This window comes from Phoxinus phoxinus (genome assembly GCF_949152265.1).
Source record: "Phoxinus phoxinus genome assembly, chromosome: 1".
Lineage (NCBI taxonomy): Eukaryota > Metazoa > Chordata > Actinopteri > Cypriniformes > Leuciscidae > Phoxinus > Phoxinus phoxinus.
Genome location: NC_136876.1, coordinates 9,597,092 through 9,624,309, shown reverse-complemented (window position 1 = coordinate 9,624,309; position 27,218 = coordinate 9,597,092). Strand labels below are relative to the sequence as shown.

The window sequence follows — 27,218 nt, the reverse complement described above, 5'->3', positions numbered from 1 at the left end:
ATTACTACGTCAACTTTTGCTTCACTTCTATCCAATCATATTCTTATGCTCACTGTATAAAAGCTCGGTACTTACACATGTTTGAGTTCGCAGATACTGAAGCGACGATTGATGAACTGGCAAAATACCTGCAAACTGTGGCGGTCTGGTTTCAAAATGCGGGTCTGATATTGAATGTTAAAAAGACTATGGGCCCTATTTTAACGATCTGAAACGCAAGTGTCAAAGTGCAAAGCGCAAGTAACATTGTGGGCGGATCCCGGCGCTGTTGCTATTTTCCCGGCGGGATAAAAGACTGCCCGACGCAAATCTAAAAGGGGTTGGTCTGAAGTAGCTTCATTATTCATAGGTGTGGTTTGGGCGTAATGTGAAATAAACCAATCAGAGCGTCCTCTCACATTCCCTTTAAGAGCCGGCGCGCTTGTTCCACGGCGGATTGCTATTATAACGGCGGGTTTGCCGGCGCACGCCAGGAGCGGTTCACACCCGAGGAAACCGACGTTCGTCAGGGCCGTAAAACACAGAGAAGTGACATTGTGGATGATGGGAGAAACCACACAAATTAGCTTCGGTTAAACAGGCGTATAATTTGGGTAAATGTGTAGGCTAATCTACATTTTTTTATGTTTTTATCTAGATATATCTTTTTCACATCTTCACGGACACAACAATGATTTCCCTCGTGTGTTAATATTTTTCCTTGTAATAATGTATGATTTGCAAAAATGAAAACTGCTGCGTCTGTTTATATTAGAGAATCAAAGTGGATGCGCGTTAACATTATGGCCAAGCACGCGCCCTTAAAATACCATATCACTAACACGCAACGCGCCACTGTCTTTAGACTGTTTTTTCCCTGGTCAGTGGCGCAATTGCTTTCTAAAACTGGAAAATAGCACCATGGAAGTTTTGCGCCGGAACACGCCTCCTCTTTTCGCTGAACCGCCCCCGCGAGCGCAAGTTCATTCCCTAATTTACCGACGTGCGTCTGTGGAGGGAAAAGTCCGCTGTGCGCGGGTGCAAAATAGGAATGATACATGCGTCGGTGTTCAAAGTCAATTGCGCTGGGTGCAAGATAGGGCCCACTATCTGTTTGCTTTGCCTCAAGATTCAAGTCCATATCAGAAGAACTACATTTACGGATAAATGGGCATAAGAGCCAGCAGGTTTCAGAGGTCAAATACCTGGGCCTTGTACTTGACTCTCAACCTAAATTTGACAGTTATATTAAAAATAATCTGTCGAGTAGCCAAAGCAAATCTTTACACATTCAGACTGATCAGGGACTATCTACCGTTTCATGCTGCTCACACTTTCATGCACGCCATGATCTTCTCGCATGTGAGTTACTGCATCTGCTCATGGTCACAGGCTACTGTTACTACAGTTAAGCCACCGCAAATTATTTATAACAGAGCGGTTAAAATCCTAGATAGGAAGCCCATTAGGTCACATCATCATTGTGTTAGTTTGAGGAATTTAAACATATGGGGCCCTAGCTTGCACCCAGCGCAATTGACTTTGAACACCGACGCATGTATCATTCCTATTTTGCACCCGCGCACAGCGGACTTTTCCCTCCACAGACGCACGTCGGTAAATTAGGGAATGAACTTGCGCTCGCAGGGGCGGTTCGGCGCAAAGAGGAGCGTGTTCCGGCGCAAAACTTCCATGGTGCTATTTTCCAGTTTTAGAAAGCAATTGCGCCACTAACCAGGAAAAAAACAGTCTAAAGACAGCGGCGCGTTGCGCGTTAGTGATATGGTATTTTAAGGGCGCGTGCTTGGCCATAATGTTAACGCGCATCCACTTTGATTCTCTAATATAAACAGACGCAGCAGTTTTCATTTTTGCATATCATACATTATTACAAGGAAAAATATTAGCACACGAGGGAAATCATTGTTGTGTCCGTGAAGATGTGAAAAAGATCTATCTAGATTTTTTTTTTTTAATTCTAGATTAGGCTACACATTTACCCAAATTATACGCCTGTTTAACCGAAGCTAATTTGGGTGGGTTTCGCCCATCATCCCCAATGTCACTTCTCTGAGTTTTACGGTCCTGACAAGAACGTCGGTCTCCTCGGCTGTGAACTGCTCCTGGCGTGCGCTGGCAAATCCGCCGTTATAGCGATCCTCCATGGAACAAGCGCGCCGGCCCTTAAAGGGAATGTGAGAGGACGCTCTGATTGGTTTATTTCACGTTACGCCCAAACCACACCTATGAATAATGAAGCTGCTTCAGACCAACCCCTATAGAGCATCACAGTCCCGCCCACAGCCCGAGAGAGCTCTGGTGCCGGAAGTAAATTTCCCATTCATTTCTCCCATTGACTTTTGGAAAAATCCGTATCTAAAGAGTTTTAGAGCATGTCTGAGGATAACCAGCTATGGCTGAACTCATAAGCATACAACATATCATTTCGAGTGAAAAAACGAAGAGAAAATCCAAAAAAAGGCAAAGGTACAAGACTGTGTACATATTTTCATTTCCGAGCGATGGAACTACTCATCCCATAAACCACCGCGCCTCACTGAAGTTGACTGAAGCCAACCGCGAAAGAGCCTTTTGAGTGAATTTTATATAGTAAATGTGTAGTTAATAGCAGTTCTTTCAGTAATAATCGTGTAAATAAAAATAATAATATATTGTGTGCGTGTGTGAAAGCGGTTAACGATAGCGTTAGCAACATGGTGCAGCTCAGTCATCAACACACGTGTGTTCAGTCAGTGTATATAACGTTAGTTTGTGTGTTTATTTCAGAGCCCTTTATGACACAGGACACTCTGCTGACAGGACAGGTTGAGGTCCATGCTCATTTTCATGATGTTATAGTTCATCCTTAATTGTAATAACATTTAATGTATTTTCTTAATATCCACAACAAGTGAAAATTAAAAAGTGATGGTCAGCAAACCAGAAAGTGCACAGTGCCACCGGTCTGATGCTTGGACCGGTGCATGGTCTGCTCTTGGACCGTCATATTCAGTTTATTAACTTGCCATGAATTATTACACAAATGTTCAGTAAATGCATGAAGAGGTATGCCTAGGCTTAATATTGTTTTGACAGTGGCATCATAAAATGCTTGATATGACTCATACCATATGAAGGCTACAGTAGCCTATCTAAAGTGAACGATAAGTAAGGGATAAGTAGAGCGAGGCGGTTGTTATAGCGAATACAACTCGCGAAAGGCTGATTATGAGCCCGAAGGAGCCTGAAGGGAGTTGTATTCGCTATAACAACCAACTCACTATACATTATCCCGCTTATTACATGGCTACCTACCAAATAAATAAATAATTTGACACAAAATATTAATTTAAAAAGGAATGTATTGATTTAAAAACTATTTATATGGCTTCCGCTAAACAGTCCGTTCAGTCTCTACTGTTAGAATCCTGCTTCCATGGCAACGCTCTCCGGACCTTCGCGGGGTTTACACGACATCCACCAATCAGATGCATCACTGTGGGATTGTGGGATTGTTTAGGATTGTGGGTAATGAAGTACTTATCCAAGACATCGCGAATAAAAGGCATTTATCTCAAATCAAGGTTAGTGCCCCATGAACTTTTGTCGTTTATATAAGCATATACAATCGCTTAGTACAGCCGTTGCTGGTTTTAAGTCTACCATGTATGGTTACGTTTTTATGGCTTATACCCCAAATGTCTATGGAGAAATTGTATTGAATTTTTACTTCCGGCACCGGCTGTGGGCGGGACTGTGATGCTCTATTAGATTTGCGCCAAGCGCAGTAGTCATTTATCCCGCTGGGAAAATAGCAACAGCGCCGGGATCCGCCCACAAAGTTATTGCGCTTTGACACTTGCGTTTCAGATCGTTAAAATAGGGCCCATGATCTTTTTATCGCGAATTTCACTAAATTTTCTCTGTTGAAGCTGATGCATAAATGTTTAAATCAGCAAGCCCCACAGGTCTTGAGTGAGTGCATAGTTTCTCTCAGGGCTGTGGGTTCAAGGACTAGAGGAGCTCAGAACGGGAACTGTCAGATCCCGAAATGTAATACTTCATTTGGACAATCAGCTTTCTCTGTACAAGGCACTAAAGCCTGGAATTGTTTACCCACTGAACTGAAAGGAGAGTCAAACTGGGTCCTTTTCAAACACAAACTTAAAGACTCTTTAATCCGAGGTCAGAAATGTGACCACTTACTGTCCGCTGCATTTATATTGTGTTATACTGTATTATTATGTTTATTTTAACTATGTATTGTTTCATTTTATGTAAAGGCCCACTAGGGACTAACATTGAGAATTAGCTTCGGCTAAATGTTGTAGTATGTAACTTATGTAAGATACTTTTCCCTATTCAAATAAACTTAAATAAATAAACGCAGTCAAGTAAACTTTGGTTCCGACCACATTAGTTCCCAAGCAAAATAAAGGAGAGGTTGATCATGTGAATTTGATAAGGCGGCGTGCAACACTATTTATAAGCAACATTTCCACGCTAGGAAGCTTGTTTTTCAGTGGGAATTCAAATTAGATTAGCACTTAACCATGAACACAAAAGACACACCACATAAATGGCTCTTAATTGGTTTATTTAATTTGCAAACATGTCACTATAAGTGTTAAGTTCTTTCCATCTATCAATTTCTTACTTTCACAATTAAAATATTCCATGAGGTTAACTATACCCTACTTGGTCAGTCTGCACAAATAACGATCAACATGCTTGTTTGCTTTGCGGCCCCTTTAAATAAAGTTTAAAAAAAGACCAAGTATTCGATCTACGTCAGAATGTCCACGAATCTTTCTACGGCGTCGTTGGCTGGGCGGCGAATTTTGCCGCTCTCGCCGGCGGCGGTGTGAACACACAGTAAGGCATTTAAAAGCTCTATTGAGAAAATTAAACCATGGAAATGCTCAAAAAGCAATCATATCAGGATACTTCATGACTTTCAGAACTAAAATGATTCCTAACTCAAGCAGAATCAGCAGAAAATAAGAAAATGGACAATAACAATGAGATGTTGATAAAATGATTAAAGAGTTTAATCAATAATTGCATGAAGCAAATACAAACATTAAGTAAAAGTGAAAGAGAATGAGACAGATTCTCTCTCTGTACTGACTTATAAGAGCCAAAGCATCTCAAGAGAAGAAGAGAAGAAAAGTGTAGCTTCAAAGATACATGAAAGTATATGTGTTTGCAATGAAGAGTAGAAGTGGAAGAGAAACTGTTCTAAGGAAAAACAATGAAGAACGAGTTAAATATTAATATCAGATTCATGTCTCTCTTAAAAATTTTATGGCCTCTTCTTCATTTCCCTGAACTTTGCCTCCAAAGGTTTTTCCAGTGTGAATTTGCTGGCACTCATCTTTCCCTTTGTGTGAATCTTCAGGTGTTTCTTCAGGACTGATGATCAATGAAACTGTTTACCGCACTGATCACAGTTAAATGATCTTTCTTCAGACTGAGAAGCAGAAGTGATTTCAGAGAGAAAGTCTGAGCCGCTTCTTCCCAGTGTGAACTCTCATGTGAATCTCCAGACTTGATTTACATGTGAAGTGTTTTTTACACCGAGGGCAGGAGACAGATTTTTTGGCTTCTGTTTTTCCTTTCTTGTTCACGTCCATCAGGTCTAAAAGAAACAATAAATCAAGTGAGTTTCAATGGACTATTTTCTGAGAACAACTTGCTAATCATGTCTTACTCATGGGCGATTTCGAAACACTTCTTCACAAATCTCAGAAACCTTTATGAATCTTTTGTTTCAAATCAGTGGTTCCTGAGCGTGTATCAAACTGCGAAAGTCATGTGATTTCAGTAAACGAGGCTTCGTTGCCTCATTACCGTTTCAAAATGTTTTAAATGTCAATGATCTCTGTGAACCCATCATTTGGCAAACTATTGAACAAGTGTCTATGGGTTTTACCTGATCTCTGATCAGTTTTAAACATTTGTAGACATTTCAATGAGACATTTAAAAAGAATAGTAGTTGATAGTCTCGTATTCGCCTTTTTAGCTGAGCAATCCACCAAACAAACAAAACAAGCTAAATGTATTAAAACCCACATATTATAGTTAATATTTATGATATTATGATATAAAATTATTTGTTGATAGCATTTGATTGATTACCTTCAATAACACATTTGCAATGGTTTGCATGAAGTGTTTTTATGCACGTTTGGCCTGAGTTTTTGTTGCATTTACACTGTTCTGACCAGCGTGTGGCATTTCAAACGCTTTACTAGCACTTGGTTCAACTGATTCGAACCTTTGAAAAGCTTTGTTTTTCCCATCACTACACTCTAAAAATATTGGGTTATCTTTTCTACCCAAATCATGGGTTGAGCCTTTTAGGTACATTTTTTGCGTTATTTTTTTCAGTATTTGGGTCGTTTTTGTGTAACCCAGATCCTGGTTCAAACGCATCAACCCAATGTTTGGGTAGTTTTTGTGTTACCCAGAGCCTGGTTCAGATGTATCAACCCAATGTTTGGGTAGTTTTTGTTACCCAGATCCTGGTTCAGACGTATCAGCCCAATGTTTGGGTAGTTTTTGTATATTAGACTCAGCGGACGCGCTGGAGTATAGAGGATTAGACTCAGCCGACGTTGATGTGTAGACGCGCTGGAGTATAGAGGATTAGACTCAGCCGACGTCGATGTGTAGACGCGCTGGAGTATAGAGGATTAGACTCAGCCGACGTCGATGTGTAGACGCACTGGAGTATATAGGATTAGACTCGGCCGATGTCGATGTGTAGATGCGCTGGAGTATATAGGATTAGACTCGGCCGACGTCGATGTGTAGACGCGCTGGAGTATAGAGGATTAGACTCAGCCGACGTCGATGTGTAGACGCGCTGGAGTATAGAGGATTAGACTCAGCCGACGTCGATGTGTAGACGCACTGGAGTATAGAGGATTAGACTCAGCCGACGTCGATGTGTAGATGCGCTGGAGTATATAGGATTAGACTCAGCCGACGTCGATGTGTAGATGCGCTGGAGTATATAGGATTAGACTCGTCCGACGTCGATGTGTAGACGCGCTGGAGTATAGAGGATTAGACTCAGCCGACGTCGATGTGTAGACGCGCTGGAGTATAGAGGATTAGACTCAGCCGACGTCGATGTGTAGACGCGCTGGAGTATAGAGGATTAGACTCAGCCGACGTCGATGTGTAGACGCGCTGGAGTATATAGGATTAGACTCGGCTGACGTCGTTATGTAGACGCGCTGGAGTATAGAGGATTGGACTCAGCCGACGTCAATGTGTAGATGCGCTGGAGTATAGAGGATTAGACTCGGCTGACGTCGTTATGTAGATGCGCTGGAGTATAGAGGATTAGACTCGGCTGACGTCGTTATGTAGACGCACTGGAGTATAGAGGATTAGACTCGGCCGATGTCGATGTGTAGATGCGCTGGAGTATATAGGATTAGACTCGGCTGACGTCGTTATGTAGACGCGCTGGAGTATAGAGGATTGGACTCAGCCGACGTCGATGTGTAAGCGCTCGAGTATAGAGGATTAGACTCAGCCGACGTCGATGTGTAGATGCGCTGGAGTATAGAGGATTAGACTCAGCCGACGTCGATGTGTAGACGCGCTGGAGTATAGAGGATTAGACTCAGCCGACGTCGATGTGTAGACGCACTGGAGTATATAGGATTAGACTCGGCCGACGTCGATGTGTAGACGCACTGGAGTATATAGGATTAGACTCGGCCGATGTCGATGTGTAGATGCGCTGGAGTATATAGGATTAGACTCGGCCGACGTCGATGTGTAGACGCGCTGGAGTATAGAGGATTAGACTCAGCCGACGTCGATTTGTAGACGCGCTGGAGTATAGAGGATTAGACTCAGCCGACGTCGATGTGTAGACGCGCTGGAGTATAGAGGATTAGACTCAGCCGACGTCGATGTGTAGACGCGCTGGAGTATATAGGATTAGACTTAGCCGACGTCGATGTGTAGACGCCCTGGAGTATATAGGATTAGACTCAGCCGACGTCGATGTGTAGACACGCTGGAGTATATAGGATTAGACTCAGCTGACGTCGATGTGTAGACGCGCTGGAGTATAGAGGATTAGACTCAGCCGACGTCGATGTGTAGACGCGCTGGAGTATATAGGATTAGAGTCGGCTGACGTCGTTATGTAGACGCGCTGGAGAATAGAGGATTAGACTCAGCCGACGTCGATGTGTAGACGCGCTGGAGTATATAGGATTAGACTCGGCTGACGTCGTTATGTAGACGCGCTGGAGTATATAGGATTAGACTCAGCCGACGTCGATGTGTAGACGCGCTGGAGTATAGAGGGTTAGACTCAGCCGACGTCGATGTGTAGACGCGCTGGAGTATATAGGATTAGACTCGGCTGATGTCGTTATGTAGACGTGCTGGAGTATAGAGGATTAGACTCAGCCGACGTCGATGTGTAGACGTGCTGGAGTATAGAGTATAGAGTATAGACTCAGTAAACTTACACAGGGCGCATGTTGTCGCGGGAGTGAACGCTGGCGTGTCTTGCTGCCGCTGCTCACCGGACGTTTGTTTGAACTATTACTGTGCTAAGTTAATTCTTAAACCTGTTTCTCTACCGCTGTGGTATTTGCTGTCTATGTTTGGGAATATTATCGGCTTACCCTGCTGCTGACTGCTTCCACGTCAACTATAAACGCCGCCGGTGTAGGCTACCTGTCGGAGCCTTCTGACGATCCTGCAGCATCACCGAGGCGGCAATATGTGGACGTTTAAAATGCTACTCTGGATTATCCTACTTGTTAACATAGCAACTGCCATTCCACGGCTGTCGTACTCGGCAGCGGAACTACACCAGCTTCGATTACGTTCCGTGGCCTCTTCCTGCCTCTTCAGCCATCGTGACATTCTCCGCCGACCAAAATACATCCACCGTGGATCCCGCAGGAACTTCTCGTACAATAACTCTAATTCCATCAGCTCCTTTTGGTCTATTGGTCCCCGCAAACCCCACAGGATAGAGAGAAAGGTTGACCATAGTGTTCTAGCTTCTCTGCTACCTGACCCCGCTGTTCCATCTAAAGCAGTGGTTCCCAAACCTGTCCTGAAGGACCCACAACACTGCACGTTTTCTTTGTCTCCCTAATCAAACACACCTGATTCAACTCATCAGCTCATTATTACATGTATGTAATGGGTTAATGAGCTGATGAGTTGAATCAGGTGTGTTTGATTAGGGAGACAAAGAAAATGTGAAGTGTTGGGGGTCCTTCAGGACAGGTTTGGGAAACACTGATCTAAAGGATTCAAATTTTCTCTTTTTAACATCCGATCTCTCTCCAATAAAGCGCTTTTAATCGCGGACATCATCGTGGATTCAATACTCGACATTCTGTGTCTTACTGAGACTTGGCAACAACCCGAGGATTATTTCCACCTCAACCATGCTTTGCCGCCGGGGTTTCTTTACACCTGCAAACCACGCCTCTCTGGAAGAGGTGGTGGTCTCGCTCTAATCTATCGTGAGAACCTTAAAATCTCACTAGTCTCAGGCCACATTTACACATAGCCGGGTATTTAGAGAAACGAATATTTCCCCCCCTCCGTTTTCAATAATAACATCGTGCACACAACCCGCATAAATACGCCGTCGAGCGCCTTTATAACTATGCCAAACCTATGGGCGGCAGTGTAGGGAGAAGGATAAAGCCATGCAAGCCAATCAGAATCCTCAGAATCGACAAGAGAGAACCTAAAACCCCGTTTCTCCCAGTTGACACGACAACACATAACCGGCGTTTTCAGAAATCTCCACTTTGGCCGGAGTTTTTAGAAATAATCGTTTTCTGGGATAAAAACGACGTTTTCGTGTAAATGACAGGCCAAAACGCAGAGAAATATCTGCGTTTTCCCATCGTGTAAACGGGGCCTCAGTCACAAAGCCGTCCTCGTTTGAAATCCTGACTGTTCAACTTAACGTTCGTACTCCAACCCTTATTGTGTCTATTTACCGTCCCCCTAGAACCTCTGCCATTTTTATTAGCGAACTTACTGCCATTTTATCTGATTTATGTGCATTGTGTCCCAATGTCATTTTAATGGGTGATTTTAATATCCATTGTGATAAACAAACTGACACGAGTACTAAAGATTTTATTTCTGTTTTAGATAGTTTTGGCCTTACTCAGTACATTAATTTCCCTACTCATAATAAAGGCCATGTTTTAGATTTAGTCTGTTGCCTAGGAGTGACACCATGCAATTTTAATTCCACAGAGCTTCCCATCTCAGACCATAAAATGGTTTTCTTTGATATTAGTTTGCCACTCCAAAATTTAAATATGAAGCGCTCAATATCATTCCGCAATATTAAAAACATTAACCCAGATGATCTTAATAGATTTGTTAATACCTCTGTTTGTCCTACACCCTCTTCACTTTGTACTGCTAACCTGGTGGATCATTACAATGACTGTTTATCTCATTCACTAAATTCTTTAGCTCCTTTGAAAACTCGTACAGTCTCATTTACTAGGTCTTCTCCATGGTACACCCCTGAACTCCGACATATGAAAATGATGGGTCGACGACTTGAGAGACTGTCAAAGAAAACGGGTCTAACCATTCATCAACAAATGTATACTGATTATCTTATTTCATATAAAAGTGCATTGACTGCTGCTAAATCCTCTTTTTATTCTGACATTATCAGTATCAATGAAAATAACACCCGGACTTTATTTTTTACTATCAAGAATCTACTTAAACCTGTAGACACTGCTAATCACCTCAACTCTACAGCTCAGTGCAACACTTTTTTGGAATTTTTTAGTACAAAAATTACCAATATTCACCATCAGTTGAATTCTCCTGTCTCTGCATTCAGCTGCCCACCCTTGAGTACCACATGGGTTCCACCACTCTCCATTATATCAACTTTCCAGCCTCCATCAGCTGAAGAAATCACTATACTCATCAATAAGTCCAAGAATTCTTCCTGTCTGCTTGATCCCATCCCTACCCCCCTGGTTAAAACATGTCTCCCCTCTATCTTACCGATCATAACGTCTATAATCAGCTCCTCTCTACTTACTTCCACTGTTCCTACATCTCTCAAAACTGCTTCTGTCACCCCCATTCTGAAGAAACCTGGTTTGGATCCTAATGACCCAAATAACTATCGCCCCATCTCCAATCTCCCATTCATCACCAAACTTTTGGAACGGACTATAGCGACCCAACTTCAAGCCCACTTGCACAACAATAACCTCTACGAACCTTTTCAGTCTGGTTTTCGCCACAACCACAGCACTGAAACAGCCCTGGTAAAAATCACAAATGATGTTCTACTTGCAGCTGACAATGGCCTTTTATCCATCCTAATGCTTCTCGACCTCACTGCAGCATTTGACACCATCTCTCATACAATTCTCTTGAACCGTCTGACTGCTATCGGGATCGCTAACAATGCACTTGCCTGGTTCAAGTCATATCTACATAATAGAAAACAGTTAATTCAGGGGAAAAATGTCACATCAAAATCTACAACAGTCACCCATGGTGTTCCTCAGGGCTCAGTGCTGGGACCACTGCTTTTTATCATCTATATATTACCTCTAGGCAACATTCTCCGTTCCTTTGGGATTAATTTTCATTGTTACGCTGATGATACACAATTATATCTCTCCACAAAACCTAACACCTCTCTTCCCCCCTCCGCTCTCACCTCCTGTCTGCAAGCTATCAACAACTGGATGTCAATCAATCTTCTCAAAGTCAATGGAAATAAAAGTGAGGTTCTCCTCATTGGTTCAAAGGCCACACTCTCCAAAAGTCAACCGTTTACTATGTCCGTTGATGGTTCTCCGATTCCCACTTCCTCCCAAGTCAAAAGTCTCGGTGTCATTCTAGACAGTACACTTTCCTTTGGCCCTCACATCAGCAATATCACTCGGACTTCTTACTTTCACCTCCGCAACATCTCTAGACTCCGCCCTTCCCTCTCCCAACACAGTACACAGGTCCTTGTTCATGCCCTGATCACATCCCGCATTGACTACTGCAACGCCCTCCTCATTGGCTCCACAAGTAAACTTCTCCATCGTCTCTAGTCCATTCAGAACTCGGCAGCTCGGATTATCACCTGCACCAGATCAACTGACCACATTACACCACTTCTTATGCAGCTCCACTGGCTTCCTGTTTTTCACCGGATTAATTACAAAATTCTGCTGCTTACCTTCAAAGCCCTCCATGACCTTGCCCCCTCATACCTCTCAGACCTGCTTCTTCCCTATAATCCTTCTCGAACACTTCGTTCCTCCACGGCTGAAATTTTAACTGTACCAACATTCAGACTTAGCACCATGGGGGCTAGAGCCTACAGTCGCTCTGCCCCACGTCTCTGGAACTCTCTCCCACTTCACATTCGCCAATTGGACTCTCTCCATCAATTCAAATCACAACTTAAAACACATCTGTTTAGATTAGCTCATCCTACATAACTTGTATCATTACAATTCAACTTACTGGACTTAATGGTTTTTAGCATCAAGATCGTACATATTCATTTGATTTTACTATTGATATTATTGTTGGGCTTGTATTAATGTCTTGTTTTCTGTTTCTGTAAGGTGTCCTTGGGTGTCTTGAAAGGCGCCATCAAATAAAATGTATTATTATTATTATTAGAGGATTAGACTCAGCCGACGTCGATGTGTAGACGCGCTGTTGAATGTAGTGAACGAATACGCCCTTCACTGACCGACCGTGACGAGTTGCTTTTGAGTCTGAGCGTGAGAGATCTTCTCGTTCGTAAACGAGTTGAACAAACTGGTACATGTCGTTCGTGAACGAAAAGAACCAGTTGTTTGAACTATAATGATGGCGAACAGTGTAGTTGGCATATTTACATCAAAGAAAGAAATTTACACTTTAGCATTGTAATGAAAATCGTTTAATCACGCAAGCTGATGGTTAAATGTAACAAAGACAAATTAACATGATTTAACTTTACACTACTCTTTACCTGCTTTTCTTATATTTTATGTGTGTGTTTTAGACTTAGTTTTGTGGTATTTTGCACTTTGAACAATTTCCTTGACTACTGTACAATACTGTAAGCACTGGTGTTTGATTTTGTATTATTATTTATCAAAAATGAATTCATTACGTTTGATCAATGTCATGCACTTCTCTAAAAACTGTAAAACTAACAAAAAAATATAACAGCATTGGTTAGGTCAGCAAATAGCATTTCAGTTCAGGCTGTGAAGGGCATGTACTTGGTTGGATCTCCTGAACGAATACGCCCATCACTGAATGAGATTGCTCCGTTTAGAGACTGAACGAGAGAGAGATCTCGTTCGTGAACGAATTGAACAAATTTGTACTTTTCAATCCTGAATTAAATGAATGAGAGTGTAACGGGTAGGTCAGTCATTTAGCATGCGAGTCAATCTCATTCAGCAATCGGCAGAAAGCGGATGCAAAGCGCAATTATCGGTACTGTGGACATACGATTGTTTATATATTCATATTTAACATAGAACATAACTCAACGTTTAACATAATCCCAGATTTATGAATGTGTAAATGTCTGACCAAACAATTAAAATGTTAATTATGCAAGAAAACCTTGTGCTTTGGTCATCTGAACCACTTATTCTACTTCGACTTATTTTAATTAATTTAATGAGTAAATTTGGCACACATTTTAATAAAGCCAAATCAGTTTTTTTTTGTTAGAAGGAAACGTTAGTTGACTTAAGACATAACACATAAAACACTCTTTTTCTGTAATGTATTTATGTAAATATGAAGAAATTGTCACTGAACGAATCAGTGAATGAATCTGAACAAATCATTTTGGTGAACGAACTGAAAATGAACGAATCTCTGGAAAGAATACAAATTTCCACCACTAGTACACACAATCTACCATCACGGTTCGGCACGGGTAGCCAAGTGTGCTGAGAGTTCAGGGCAGAGAACGGTTTGTAATTGTGCCGTGCCGTACCGTACTTTTTCAAAGGTGGTTTCCTTTTTTTGCTCAGCACATAAAGATGAACTACTTACCGTGATCTCAGACTGTGGTGATGTGGTTTCTCCACTGCATGGATCTTCATGTGTATCTTCAGGAGACTTTTAATAGAGAAACTCAATCCACACTGATCACACGTGTGCAGCTTCTCTCTGCTGTGGATCCTCTCATGTGTTTTCAGATTTGATGACTGACTGAATCTCTTGTCGCAGTGTGAACACTTGTAAGGTTTTTCTCCAGTGTGAATAATCTGATGCGATTTCAGATGTCCTGAACGACTGAATCTCTTGTCACAGTGTGAACACTTGTAAGGTTTTTCTCCAGTGTGGATCCTCTCATGTATTTTCAGATGTGATGACTGACTGAATCTCTTGTCGCAGTGTGAACACTTGTAAGGTTTTTCTCCAGTGTGAATAATCTGATGTAATTTCAGATGTCCTGACTGACTGAATCTCTTGTCACAGTGTGAACACTTGTAAGGTTTTTCTCCAGTGTGAATAATCTGATGTAATTTCAGATGTCCTGACTGACTGAATCTCTTGTCACATTGTGAACACTTGTAAGGTTTTTCTCCAGTGTGAATAATCTGATGTAATTTCAGATGTCCTGACTGACTGAATCTCTTGTCACAGTGTGAACACTTGTAAGGTTTTTCTCCAGTGTGAATTCTCTGGTGCAGTTGTAAATTTTTACCTCTAGCAAAAGTCTTCTCACACTCAAAGCACATGTACTCTCTCACACCAGTGTGAGTTTTCTGATGTCTATGTAAATTTTGCTGCAGTGAAAAACTCTTTCCACACACAGAACATGAATGTGGCTTCTCCTTTGTATGAACTCTCAGGTGTGTCTTCAGGTCTGATGCACTAAGAAATGTTTTGCCGCATTGATCACATGTGAACGGCTTCACTCCGGTGTGGATCATCATGTGACTTTTAAGGGATGATGATTGACTGAAACTATTCCCACATTGATGGCATGTGAACGGCTTCTCTCCGGTGTGGATCCTCATGTGTTTCTTAAGGGATGCTGAATGACTGAAACTGTTCCCACACTGATTGCATAGATGTGGCTTCTCTCCAGTGTGAACTCTCATGTGAAGCTTAAGAGATTGTTTGTCTGATAATCTCTTTTCACACTGTTCACACATGAACGGCTTCTCTCCGGTGTGAACTCTCATGTGTCTCTTAAGAGAATGTTTGTCTGAGAATCTCTTTTCACACTGTTCACACATGAACGGCTTCTCTCCGGTGTGAACTCTCATGTGACTTTCAAGGTGTGTTGATCGGCCGAATAACTTCCCACACTGATTGCAGGTGAACAGCTTCTCTCCGGTGTGAAGTCTGATGTGACGCTCAAGATTACGTTTGCATGCGAAACTGTTTCCACACTGAGTGCAGGTGAAAGATTTCTTGTCTTTTCTTTTCTTTAAAAAATTATTTTTAGTCTTTGAGCGACTCAACGGTTTTTCTCCAGGTTTGACATGATGTTCCTCCTCCACTTCACTCAGTTCTTCACTCTCCTCACTCTCTTCCATCGGGTCTGAAATGAAAGAAAAAGGTTCATTTTCAAATTTTCTTAATAATCAAAATAATTCAAAGAGAGAAATATGGAGTGAATGGAGATAAAAATGATCCCAGATGTAATAGACAACTGCTATAAAATATTACAATAATTTAAGTATTTTTATAAATGAATTATACGTCCTTGAAACTATCAATATGTTTGCAGAAAAGCAGAGTAGATTGTAAATTTGTACATTTTGAAATTATTATTATTTGTTATACATGTTTGTAAAAATATACACAAAATTCTGGTCAAAATTCTGGTAACACTGTTACAAATTGTAGACCAGATATAAAATAAATGTAAAAATAAAACAGTTAAAATATGTAAATTTAGTTTGACCTGATTTCACAGTAAAACTGTTAATCTAAATGTGATGAAGTGCTTGAATGTTTCTAACATGAATGTTCTCCAGCATCATGAATGAATGAAGAATAAACACACACCTCTTTGTTCTTCAGGATCTTCAGTGTGTTTCATTCTGCAGGGTTCTGGATCACTCGTGTTCTCACTGTCCTCTTTAATAAACTCAGTCTCTGCAGATTTCAGCTCTTCCTGATGCTTTGCTGCTCGTCTTCACTTGCAGCTGATGGGAATATACCAGCATTTATTGGACAACTACAGTGGGAGGAGCTTCACTGATGACGAATTACAGTGGGAGGAGCTTCACTGAAGATGTGAGGAGTTGATCTGTTAAAATAAAAAATATATAAAGTTACTGAGTTTGTTTTTATGCTCATGGATAACAGAATAAAATCATGTCAATTATTCCAAATATAAATAATGGTTTATTATTTATTATAAAGCAGAAACAGAAATAAACATAGGCTACATATAGTAACCAACAAATACAGTGCTTGTCAAAAATATTTGCCCCCTTGGTAAATATGATCAAAGATGGCTGTAAAAAATAAATCTGCATTGTTAATCCTTTTGATATTATATTTTTTAAAAATAGCAAAAATCTAATCTTTCATTGAAGTAAAATAATTGAAAGTGTGTGTGTGTGTGTGTGTGTGTGGGGGGGGGGGGGGGGGGGGGTCACATTATGAAATAAATATTTTTCTCCAAAACACGTTGGGAACAATTATTTGCCCCCTTTTATTAAATATGTTTGCAACCTCCTTTTCCCAAGATAACAGCTCTGAGTCTTCTCCTATAATGCCTGATGAGTTTGGAGAACACCTGACAAGAGATCAGAGACCATTCCTCCACACATCTCCATACGCTCCCTCTAGATTCCGGCGGATTTTAACTCATTTGCGGGCATCAGTGAGCCGCTATATGCGGGAGACTCCCGGAACTCCCGGGAAACTTGGGATGTCTGTATTTCTATACTGAAATAATATCGGCATTATAATTATTGATTTTTCATGAGGCTATTTTTTTGGTGCTCCCTCAGCTCTTGGTGCCCTACGCACAGCGCGTGGTGGGAGCGGCGGCGCTGTCCTATAGTCGTCACCCTGACATGACAGTGCGTAGAGTTTGCCTATAATGTAAATGACTTGTTATTTTATTCAAGCTTTCCATCTATTTGTTAAAAAATAAAGTGAATTAGGCATTCATTAGTAGTAGGCTAAATAGCAGCATGTTGAAATGATGTGCCAAAATGCGTTTTCTATTAGGCTACAATGAAAATATTCTACAGTAGCCTATCAGATAAGGTCAGGTTTGCCGAAGTGCGTTTAATTTAAGCTATTTATTTATTTTTGTCCCTGTGCGCCGATCGGAGACGGAGTTCACTGCTGATATTCTGAGGTAAGAGCTTTCTAGTCTCGCGGCTGTCATCAGCAGCGCCTTCCATCGCCCAATCAGCGGATGACGGGCGGGTGCGGTTTTGAAAATTGGTCAAAAACTTTGGTGCGGCTGACGGATGATGAGTTTTGTGATGCGGTTGCAGCAGATGAAATAATAGCCCATCCGCGCATCTCTAATCTGTGCGCATTTTGAGCTATCCGCGTGTATGTCTACACCGCGTGTATGTCTACTACCCCAGTATGGGTAGGTTTAGGATTAGTTGTGGGTGAGGAGTTAGGATTAGAAGTGCGGTTAGGATTAGGGAATCAGGTACTGACTTCAACGAGTAGGGTAATAATTTGGCAGGGAGTCAAAATTTGGCAAACTATCTGTCAAATGTTCTGAGCGAAACAAACCATCATCCCCGCATGTGATTCCGCGTGTATGTCTACGCCGAAAGGAACCATATCCCCAGATGTGATTGAAAAACACGCCAAAAAGCGATTATGCGTCTTGATAGCACGCCGATTGGAATACGAATTGGCGCGTCATACATACGGCATTTCATGAGATCAGTCTGTACGCAGAGTCACGCCACTCTATGGATCTGTCCGGGTAAAAACAGAACTGACTGTAATGTATGCCAGGACTGATTTTGAAGGCAAAAGTCCCGCTGATCTCATTGATATCATTCAAAAATCTGTGTGAGAGCTCGTGTCGGCTGTAACGTTACACATCGTCATGTTTTGCAGTGTTTTCCCGGTTTACTGCTTCTGTCGAGCAGACACTCTCAGCACTAAAGCGAATTAAAACTATGCCAGAAATACGACGGGACAGACTCGACTTTCAGCACATTAGCCTCGATGGCGATAGAAAAGGTTGTTTGGGACTGAAACGCACAGACAACCAAGTAATTTATGTCTTTTTGAGGAAAGAAATTGGGATGGATTTTGTGTAAAAAATAATCAGTAGTTTTGGAGAGTAGAGTATATAATGCATTTTTTTCCCCCGTTTTTGTCCGTGGTGAATAAGATTTTCTTCCTAATTTTTCTTGTAAATTTATGATCGAATTCTTTTTTCAAACATTAATACGTTTGAGAGACCCGGGTTCGAATCCACTGTGAGACACCAATGTGTCCCTGAGCAAGACACTTAACCCCTAGTTGCTCCAGAGGCGTGCGGCCTCTGATATATAGCAATTGTAAGTCGCTTTGGATAAAAGCGTCAGCTAAATGAATAAATGTAAATGTTTAAATGTAATACTATTGTAACCATTGAAGGATAAGACATGGGAGGCTCCATTTCTGAATTCAACATCGAATCACAAACACAAAAGCCGAACTCACTCGCTCGTTTCTCTACCCGGCCATTCCCGAACTCACCGCATTAAACTGTGCAATTTATCCACGAATTACATGCGTCAAGGGCCGGGGAGCAGCTGGCCCGTACAGATCATGAATCACAGATCAACAAAGATAGCCTACCTATTCTTGACATCGCGATGTGACTATCATGGATTCGTACATCGTGATATCAATGCTTAAACTATACATCGTGCAGCCCTACTAAAAGGTGCTTTGTCATTGGCTGAGGGTGAAGCCCTGAATGCTTTGTCATAGGCTGAGGGTGAACCCTGAACTTTGTGAAAGCTGTCCTTTTAAAATAAAGGCCGAATTAAAAAAAATAAATTAAAAAAAATAATCCAAGTCATTTAAAAATGTAATCGTTAACAGGGTGAATCGAGATTGCGATATTATAACGATTTATCGGGCAGGCCTAGGCTATAACATGGATAAATCATTAATAATAGAATAAATAATTAAATAAATAACCTCTCTTTACGAACCTCTACAGGCAAATAACTACAACACCATAATACGTGAATCTAAATATAGTTAGACTTTATAATAACTATTAATTGCAATAAAATAATTAAATCATTAACATGTTACAGATTTATATACAGAAACTGACAATAATCAGTAAACTTTTAAAAAATAAAGAAAATGTAACATTTCCTGTGTCACACTTCATTAATATTCATCTATATTCCCATGCATATAGATTTGAAATTTCCCACGTTCATTACTCATACTATGAGGCAATAAAGTGTTCGAATCATAGACTGTAAAAAAAAATGTGGACGTAGTGTCTGTGACTTCACCCGTAGGTTTCTGACGAGTGTTTTTGAAGCCTAAAGTGAGCGGAGTCGGCCTTTCCAAACAAAAAGTGTTTTTCAAAATTTAAATCAATGTATTGTTTTATGTGAATGATTAGGCAGGATGATTTTCAGATCATTTTGAAGCAAAAAGTCTAGGCGACAAACATCCAATAGTCAAAAGTATTGTGGACACATATTTAGTATGCGTTTTGTGGCCTTATTTTAGAACTTTATTTTTTTTGTTTTTTTCAATAACTATGCATAAACGTTATTCTCTCAAAAACACAAACATACATGTTGCTCACATATTATGGTTGCCCTGTTTGTACTGAATAGAGTGTAATGACACATTTGCCATTAATATGTTTATAAGCAACTGAAAAAAGCACAAATGTCAGGGAGGGGTGTGCGATATCACGGTTTTTGATCGTGGACGATTAAAATGCCTCCACGATCTGCTTTTGAAGAAATATGATATTTCAAATATCGTATCATCGTGTTACAGTGCATTTTATCAGTTCAGTTCTGGCACCTCCGTCCCAACATACTCAACGCGGCATACATTCACACATCACATGTTAACGCAGAGGTAGAGTTACACTCACGGGACACTGCAGTACATAAAAGTTCATTTGTATGCCTGTGCATTAAAGCCTTTTCGCAATTAATCGTTTGCAGAATAAAAGTTTTTGTACATCATAAATGTATGTGTACTATGTATAATAATGATGTATTTTTAAATACACACACATGCATGTATATATTTAAAAATTATTTACATTCTCATTTTTATATTTAAATATAATTTATATTATATATATAATTATAAATAGATTTTTTTCTTAAAATTATACATGCATGTTTGTATATTTATATATACATTATTATACACAGTACACACACATATATGATGTAAACAAAAACTTTTATTCTGCAAACGATTAATTGCGATTAATCGTTATGCATCCCTAGTTCTAACTAACAAGCGCTTTTCTGAGCGCATACACCCGAAGCCCACACACTAAAAAAGTCAAACAGCGCCTGACTACTGGACTAAGTTATCTTTCAAGTCTTATTGCGTTAATACTGTCACACACAAGGTTTAAATAAACACTGTCAAAAACATACACGCAAGGTTTAAATAAACACTGTCAAAAACATACACGCAAGGTTTAAATAAACACTGTCAAATACATAGCCTACACGCAAGGTTTAAATAAACAAAGTTGGTTATGTCTAAAGTGAAAGCACACATTTTTTGTGAGAAAATAGGGTGCGTGTGATATGCGTGTCCATTAGATATCTTAAAGCGACAGTAGCCTTATAGTAAATATGCTGCCACCACTTGTCCTTGAAGGGATAGTTCTCCCAAAAATGAAAATTCTGTCATTATTTACTCACTCTAATGCTGTTTCAAACCTGTATTAATTTATTTTTTGTGTTGAACATGGTCCTCATTGACTTCCATAGGAAAAAAATCCTTTAATGGTAATAAAACAACAAAACACGAGAAAAATCACTCACTGCACTTGACTGAGAACTTTAAAACTAGCTTTAATAGAATCAATGTGATGTCTATGTAGTGTTTTCTTTTTATATTTGTTTATTTAATTTATTTTGAAGCTGAAAAAATAAAGCACTGTTTATTTAATTTGTATATTATGTTGTGTAGCCTATTTTATTTGCGCCACTTTGGCCTAAATGTCTGCCATTCTTTTTTTATTTCATATTTTGTTACCTTGTAAGGCTTGGATTTTAAAATAGGGAAATTAGATGCTCAGTCACTTGCAAAATAGTAAAAACAACATGAAAGAGAATCGTGATAAAACTGTGAATCGTGATTTTCCTGAAAAAAATCGTGATATGATATTTTTGCCGTATCGCCCACCCCTAATGTCAGGGCATGTCAAAACATCTCAAGGACCCCAAAAACCCCTTAGACCAATAAGGGTTAATTATGCAAAACTTCAAGGCTTAATATATTCAACACGGATGAGTTATAAAAAAAATTCACCCCCTCACAGGTTTCATGAAGGGCAAAATTAGCTATATAAACCAAAACCAATTTTTGTTCCAGGCTGTAAACATTTTTTTCTGCTGTAAACTTGGGCATTTTAACACGGGGTATGGAATTGACTCACTTTTGGGGCCTGTCTCTAGCGGCCAGTCGATGAATTGCGGTTTAAGTCATTTCCTTATATTGGCTTCAAGAGAGAGATGGGGAAGTTGCCCCTTGGTTAGAATCAATTTCAATAAGTAAATGTAATCTGCCAAAGATAAATGTCGACAAAGAAATAAAGGTAAACACACAAATGGCAACAGTGCAACACTTGGGATCGATTCCCATCAATTCCCCTCACAGATCTCAAACTTTGACTTGATATTCAGTAACAGTTCTTACTCCAAACTATCACACGACGTTCAGTAACAGTTTTCACTCCAAACATCGCAACAATCACACAAACGAGCACAAAATCTCTCAGGTCTGAATGAACTCAACATATTCTCCTCATGCTCGCTGCTGCTGCCTGCACTACATGTTTATTTCAGTGAGAAGACGCCAGAAAAGACGCTAAAGTATCGCTGTGATCAATGAAAACAATACACAAATGAGCCTGTCGCTTAATCAAACTGTATAAAGTGTGTTGTGTAAATATGAGAAATACCGTTAACTTGCTCTCCTCACCTCAGAAGACTCGACGCTGAAACTCAATGACGGAAGAGACAGCGCGAGCGGTGACGTCATCGGCATCCGGTTCCTGAAATATTAGGCTCGTTTGAGATGCGCCTTGCCTCGCCTGAATTGTATGCGAGAGTAGGCGGCTGCAGTGAGGGGAGGAGTGGAAAAAGCGCAGGCAGGCCGGACAGTTTTCTCTTCTCGTAGTGGATCTGACACCTGTGAGATCAAAGATGGATATCGCGGGATTCACGCTCGTGCACAGTGTTGCTAATAAACTGGATGTAATTTAAGTTCTGTTGTTTATATGAAAATAAATATTATAAACAAGACACCCAAAGCCCTTGTTATTTTATCCCATTCCAAATACGTGTTTATCAATCTTTTTTTTTTTCTTTAATACAGACATGTGTTTTATAGCCTATAGCCTATAGGCCTATATATTTTTGATAAAAATTACATAATCACATAATCCATAGAGATCGCACTGTCAGAGAGTTTGGGAATACTCACACATAATTTATACACATAAAAACACGAAATCAGAGTGTTAAAGAGGTAATCTAGTAGGGCTAGTTCATTAAGGTTTTTAGCCAGTAAACAGGATGGTGTATCGGTCAGGACACAGGAATAAAGACGACGAGATATATTTTCTTCTTTAGACTGTATTGGACTTCAGCAGTGCTCATCAGAACATTCCAATATCCAGTATTGTCTTTTAGTCTGATAATAAAACAAATAAATCACAATTAGGTACTGCCATTTTAACAGTTACAGTACTTAAAGTACTATACAAAACGTAAATAATATATATATATACACACATAATACAAATCAGGATCATCAAACATAAATATCTCAATAAACATTCCTATACCCCATTAAACATAATCTACAATTAAATAAACGAGGATATTACTCATTGAAGAAATATAAGGAGCTTCATCTATCTCACTGACAAGTTTACATTAAACTTAAAGGGTAATTCAACAGAAGGATTGTTAAACAGGTTTCAGAAGGAGCAATAGCGACATACTGTGGCCAGACAAGGCTATTACTCAAACCGCGTCCACACATGGTCTCCTGAACACGATATTAACTTATTTTAACTCAATGTTATAAACTTTACTACGTAACTTATAAATCAAAAGACTCACACCAGTTAAACTATCATTTCCTACAGTGTTTTTCAGCATAAACATCGCTCTATCACTATAAATCTCACTCGTCACGCTGGCACATGGTAATGCATAATAATTCTACAATAGAACACGAACACAGCAAAGTAACAGTCACTTACTTCCAGTCATCAACTCAACACATGAACATTGGAAGCTGGATTATTCAGAAGGGACTAAAGAAGCTGCACAACACAGGTATGTAGGCTGAATTATACCGTTGAACTAGAACTCACTAGATCTAACACGCTAATCATACCGTCCCCTTTTTTCCTCTTCCGTAACTACAGAATAAGAGTCTTAAAGCGGCAGGCACCCAGAAATGTCAGAGCCTTTTATACAGCCGCCCCCAAATGTGCAAGCACATTTGCTCCCATTAAAAGGCTTATCAGTCAGACTGTGAGGGGCTCACAGAGGCATCGTCCATCCCAGACGGGAGAGCTGGCAACATCACCAGCCGAGCTACCGGTCGGGTGTACACATGTCCTTTGATATCCACATCAGCCGATCTAATGCATCCATCGTCACTGCGGTGGCTCTTGGTTACATGCCCAATGGGCCACAGTGCTCGAGGTAGCTGCGGGTCCACCAGCATGACAACGGCCTTATCCAGTAGTTCAGGAGAAGAGGACTGCCATTTCTGTCTGGTTTGCAGCCCAGGGAGATATTCTCTGACGAATCTGGACCAGAATTGATCAGCGAGAACTTGTGAATGCCTCCAGCGTCTGCGGCTCAGGAGCTCCGTCTCAGGATAGACCACTTGGGGAAGAGATCCATCCGGCCGCCCCATAAGCAGACTATTGGGTGTCACAGGGTCGATATCCGCAATGTCAGCAGATACGTAACCCAACGGTTTAGAATTGAGAATTGCCTCAACTTCCAGGAGAACGGTGAGCAGGACGTCTTCATGAACAGGTTGGGTCCCCACGCAGGTATAAAGTGCAGACTTGACGGAGCGGACCTCTCTTTCCCACACCCCACCGAAGTGTGGAGCTGCTGGGGGGTTAAACTGAAACTTAATCCTCTGTCGCGCGAGTTGTTTCTGAAGGGTTGGCTCCATACTGGCAAAAGCCTCTCTAAGCTCCCGTTCTCCTCCTTTAAAATTGGTTCCCTGATCTGACAACAACTCTGCAGGTGTTCCCCTTCTGGCGATGAACCGTCTCAGGGCCATCAAGAAAGCATCCGCATCCATATTTTTGAGGAGATCCAAGTGTACCGCCCTGGTTGTTAAACACTTAAATATTATCCCCCAGCGTTTCTCTTGACGTCTGCCCATCTTCACGAACATGGGCCCAAAACAATCCACGCCTGTGGAATGGAAGGCTGGTTTGTGTAATCGGAGACGAGCAACGGGAAGGTCCGCCATTCGGGGAATTGAAGGTTGAGCTCTCCAACGCTGACATTCGGTACAAGAACGCTGGTGTCTGCGAATTGCCTCTCTGCCACGGATTATCCAGAATAACCGCCGCATCTCTGCAAAGACTCGCTCGGGACCAGGGTGCAGCAGGCTGCTATCATATCTTTGGATAAGCAAGCGAGTAACTGGGTGTGAGGCATCCAGAACCACAGGGTGCAATGTTAAGTCGTCCTGACCTTCCAAACGTCGCAGCCGACCTCCCACTCTTATGAGGTCCGTGGATTTGTCCAACTCCGGAGCCAAGGTGAGTAACCGACTCCCAGGTGAGACAGGCTTCCCAGCTGCAAGGAGTTTGTAGTCCTCTGGGAATGACTGTTGTTGGGCTCGCTGAAGAACTCTCATCTCTGCCTGCCGGTACTTTTCAGCATTCGGCGGTGAATCGGAAGGGGTCTGTCCTAGGATCTCTTGAGCCGTGACATCCATGAGCTCCTGCCAGGTTTTGTACACTTTGTCATCACTGCTGATTGACATTGGTGAGGTAATCGTTACTCCACAGAAGGTGTTCTTCCGGAGTTCCGCTCTGTCTTCAGATGGCTCGGTGCTGGGTCTCTCTGGCCAGGTGGCTGGATTCTGGAGAAGGAAGGTAGGTCCTTGAGACCATCGGTTGGGATCTATTAATGCCTCCAGGGTCTTTCCTCTCGTCAGATCGTCAGCAGGATTATTTGCAGAATCCACGTAGCGCCAGGTGCACTTCTCTGTTAACTCCTGTATCTCAGCTATTCTGGCGCCTACGAAGACCTTATAGCGACAAGACTGAGAGTGTAACCAGGTCAGTACGGTAGTGGAATCTGACCACAACACAGTTCGAGCCACTTCCAGAGTAAGTTCCCTCTCGAGAACACGAGCAAGCTGCGCTGCAACCAGAGCTCCACAAAGCTCCAGGCGTGGGATGGAATGCAGGCGTCTTGGAGCTACTCGTGAACGAGCAAGGATGAAAGACAGGTGGATCTGGCCTTCCTTGTCCTCTGTTCTCATGTAGGCTACGGCTCCATAGGCTTGCTCAGAGGCATCTGCGAAGATGTGCACCTCACGGGTGGCACACGCAAGGTTGGTGTCCGTCGGAACATATGCACGCGGGAATGTAAGGAGAGGTAATGACTCAAGTTCAGCCTCCCAGCTGAACCAGGCCTGCAGGAGGTCGCGGGTAAGTTCGAGTCATCCCAACCTCGCTTCTTATCCCACAGCTGCCTGATGATGAGCTTTGCTCGGGTGGAGAAAGGTAACATGTAACCCAGGGGATCATATTGAGTAGCTAGAACTCTGTAGATGTTCCTCAAGGTTGGATCCTCGTAGGACACAGGCCTATGTCTGTAGCCCAAGGTGTCGGTTGCCCAATTCCAGCTAAGACCAAGTGTTGACTCCAGAGGGTTGGACTTATCCTGTGCCAGCCACAGGTCCAGGCTTTCTGATCTGGCCTCTTGAGGTAAGTGGCTCAGGACGCTTGGATCGTTGCAAGCCCATTGACGCAACTCAAAACCTGCAGATTTCAGAAGATCCCTGAGTCGATCCACTAGCCGTTTGGCTTCACCCGACGTACCCATGCTCTGCAGGCAGTTATCTACATAAAAGCAGTTCTCAACGGAGAATCTCAGGTCATCGTCCGGCCGGCAGTGGTCAACAACATGGCGCTGCAGGGCGTATGTCGCGCAGCATGGGCTGCAAGTTGCGCCGAAAGGCAAAACTTGCCACTTAAATGTTCTTGGGGGCTCTTCCACCTTCAGGTCCCGCCACAGGAACCTTAGAAGGCAGCGATCTTCCGGGATGAGGCGGACTTGATGAAACATCCCCTTGATGTCTCCACTAACCGCTATGGGATGTTCACGAAATCTCAGTAAGACTCCCAGCAAGGGGGCCCCAAGAGTAGGGCCAGGTAACAGGTACTGGTTCAGGGTCTGCCCAAGGTACTGGTGAGAGCAGTTAAAGACCAGGCGGTTTTTCCCGTTGTGACTGACGAGATGATGTGAGATGTACCATCCTTCTTTGGTAGAGGTATCCTCAGTGATTTCTCTCACAGCACCTGCTTCAATGAGCTTCTGCATTTCCTTCCTGTATGAATCCGCCAGCTTGGGGTCCTTTAAGAGTCGCCTCTCAGTACTACGTAACATGGGCATAACTGCCTCCTTTGGCGAGTGCAATGGTGGCATACTTGCATATCGCAGCAATGGTGTGGCGTACCTGAGAACTCCATCTACATTAGCACGGACAGTCTTGGATTCAAGCAATGCTACAGCCTGCTGATCCTGCTTTGACCGAGTCACCTCTCTTTCTGGTCGGTAAGGTACAGTGTCTACTTGCCAGAGCCTCTCAACATGCTTGTAAAGCTCATCCATTGATGGCGTAGATGAAGTATACAGGCACTGTGCAGGTTGGAAAGGCTGCCCCATGAATGGGGTGGGGCCCTGAAGAGTCCATCCAAGCCTGGTGCGGACTGCGGCTGGACCACCTGGTGGACCAAGTCTTA

The 27,218-nt window shown here is 41.9% G+C and overlaps 2 protein-coding genes across 3 annotated transcripts; both read right to left on the bottom strand.

Moving 5' to 3' along the window:
- Window positions 1–4,556: 4,556 nt before the first annotated feature.
- On the bottom strand, window positions 4,557–22,304 carry LOC307000435 (uncharacterized protein). 2 transcript variants are annotated; one of them, XM_079616040.1, is made up of 4 exons: window positions 22,152–22,229; window positions 16,034–16,277; window positions 14,060–15,563; window positions 4,557–5,620 (listed from the first exon to the last, which is right to left on the bottom strand). In XM_079616040.1, the coding sequence occupies exons 2-4, from the start codon at window positions 16,065–16,067 to the stop codon at window positions 5,554–5,556; spliced, it is 1,605 nt and encodes a 534-aa protein (XP_079472166.1). In that variant the 5' UTR covers window positions 16,068–16,277; window positions 22,152–22,229; the 3' UTR covers window positions 4,557–5,553. The 2 variants fall into 2 exon arrangements, with proteins under 2 accessions (XP_079472166.1, XP_079472167.1); XM_079616041.1 differs by having other exon boundaries at window positions 4,561–5,620; window positions 22,172–22,304.
- A 445-nt stretch (window positions 22,305–22,749) lies between these two features.
- On the bottom strand, window positions 22,750–25,732 carry LOC307009838 (uncharacterized protein; the record flags this gene model as incomplete). Its single annotated transcript, XM_079633985.1, has 2 exons — window positions 22,750–22,885; window positions 23,463–25,732. The coding sequence occupies one exon, from the start codon at window positions 25,730–25,732 to the stop codon at window positions 23,729–23,731; it is 2,004 nt and encodes a 667-aa protein (XP_079490111.1). The 3' UTR covers window positions 22,750–22,885; window positions 23,463–23,728.
- Window positions 25,733–27,218: the final 1,486 nt, after the last annotated feature.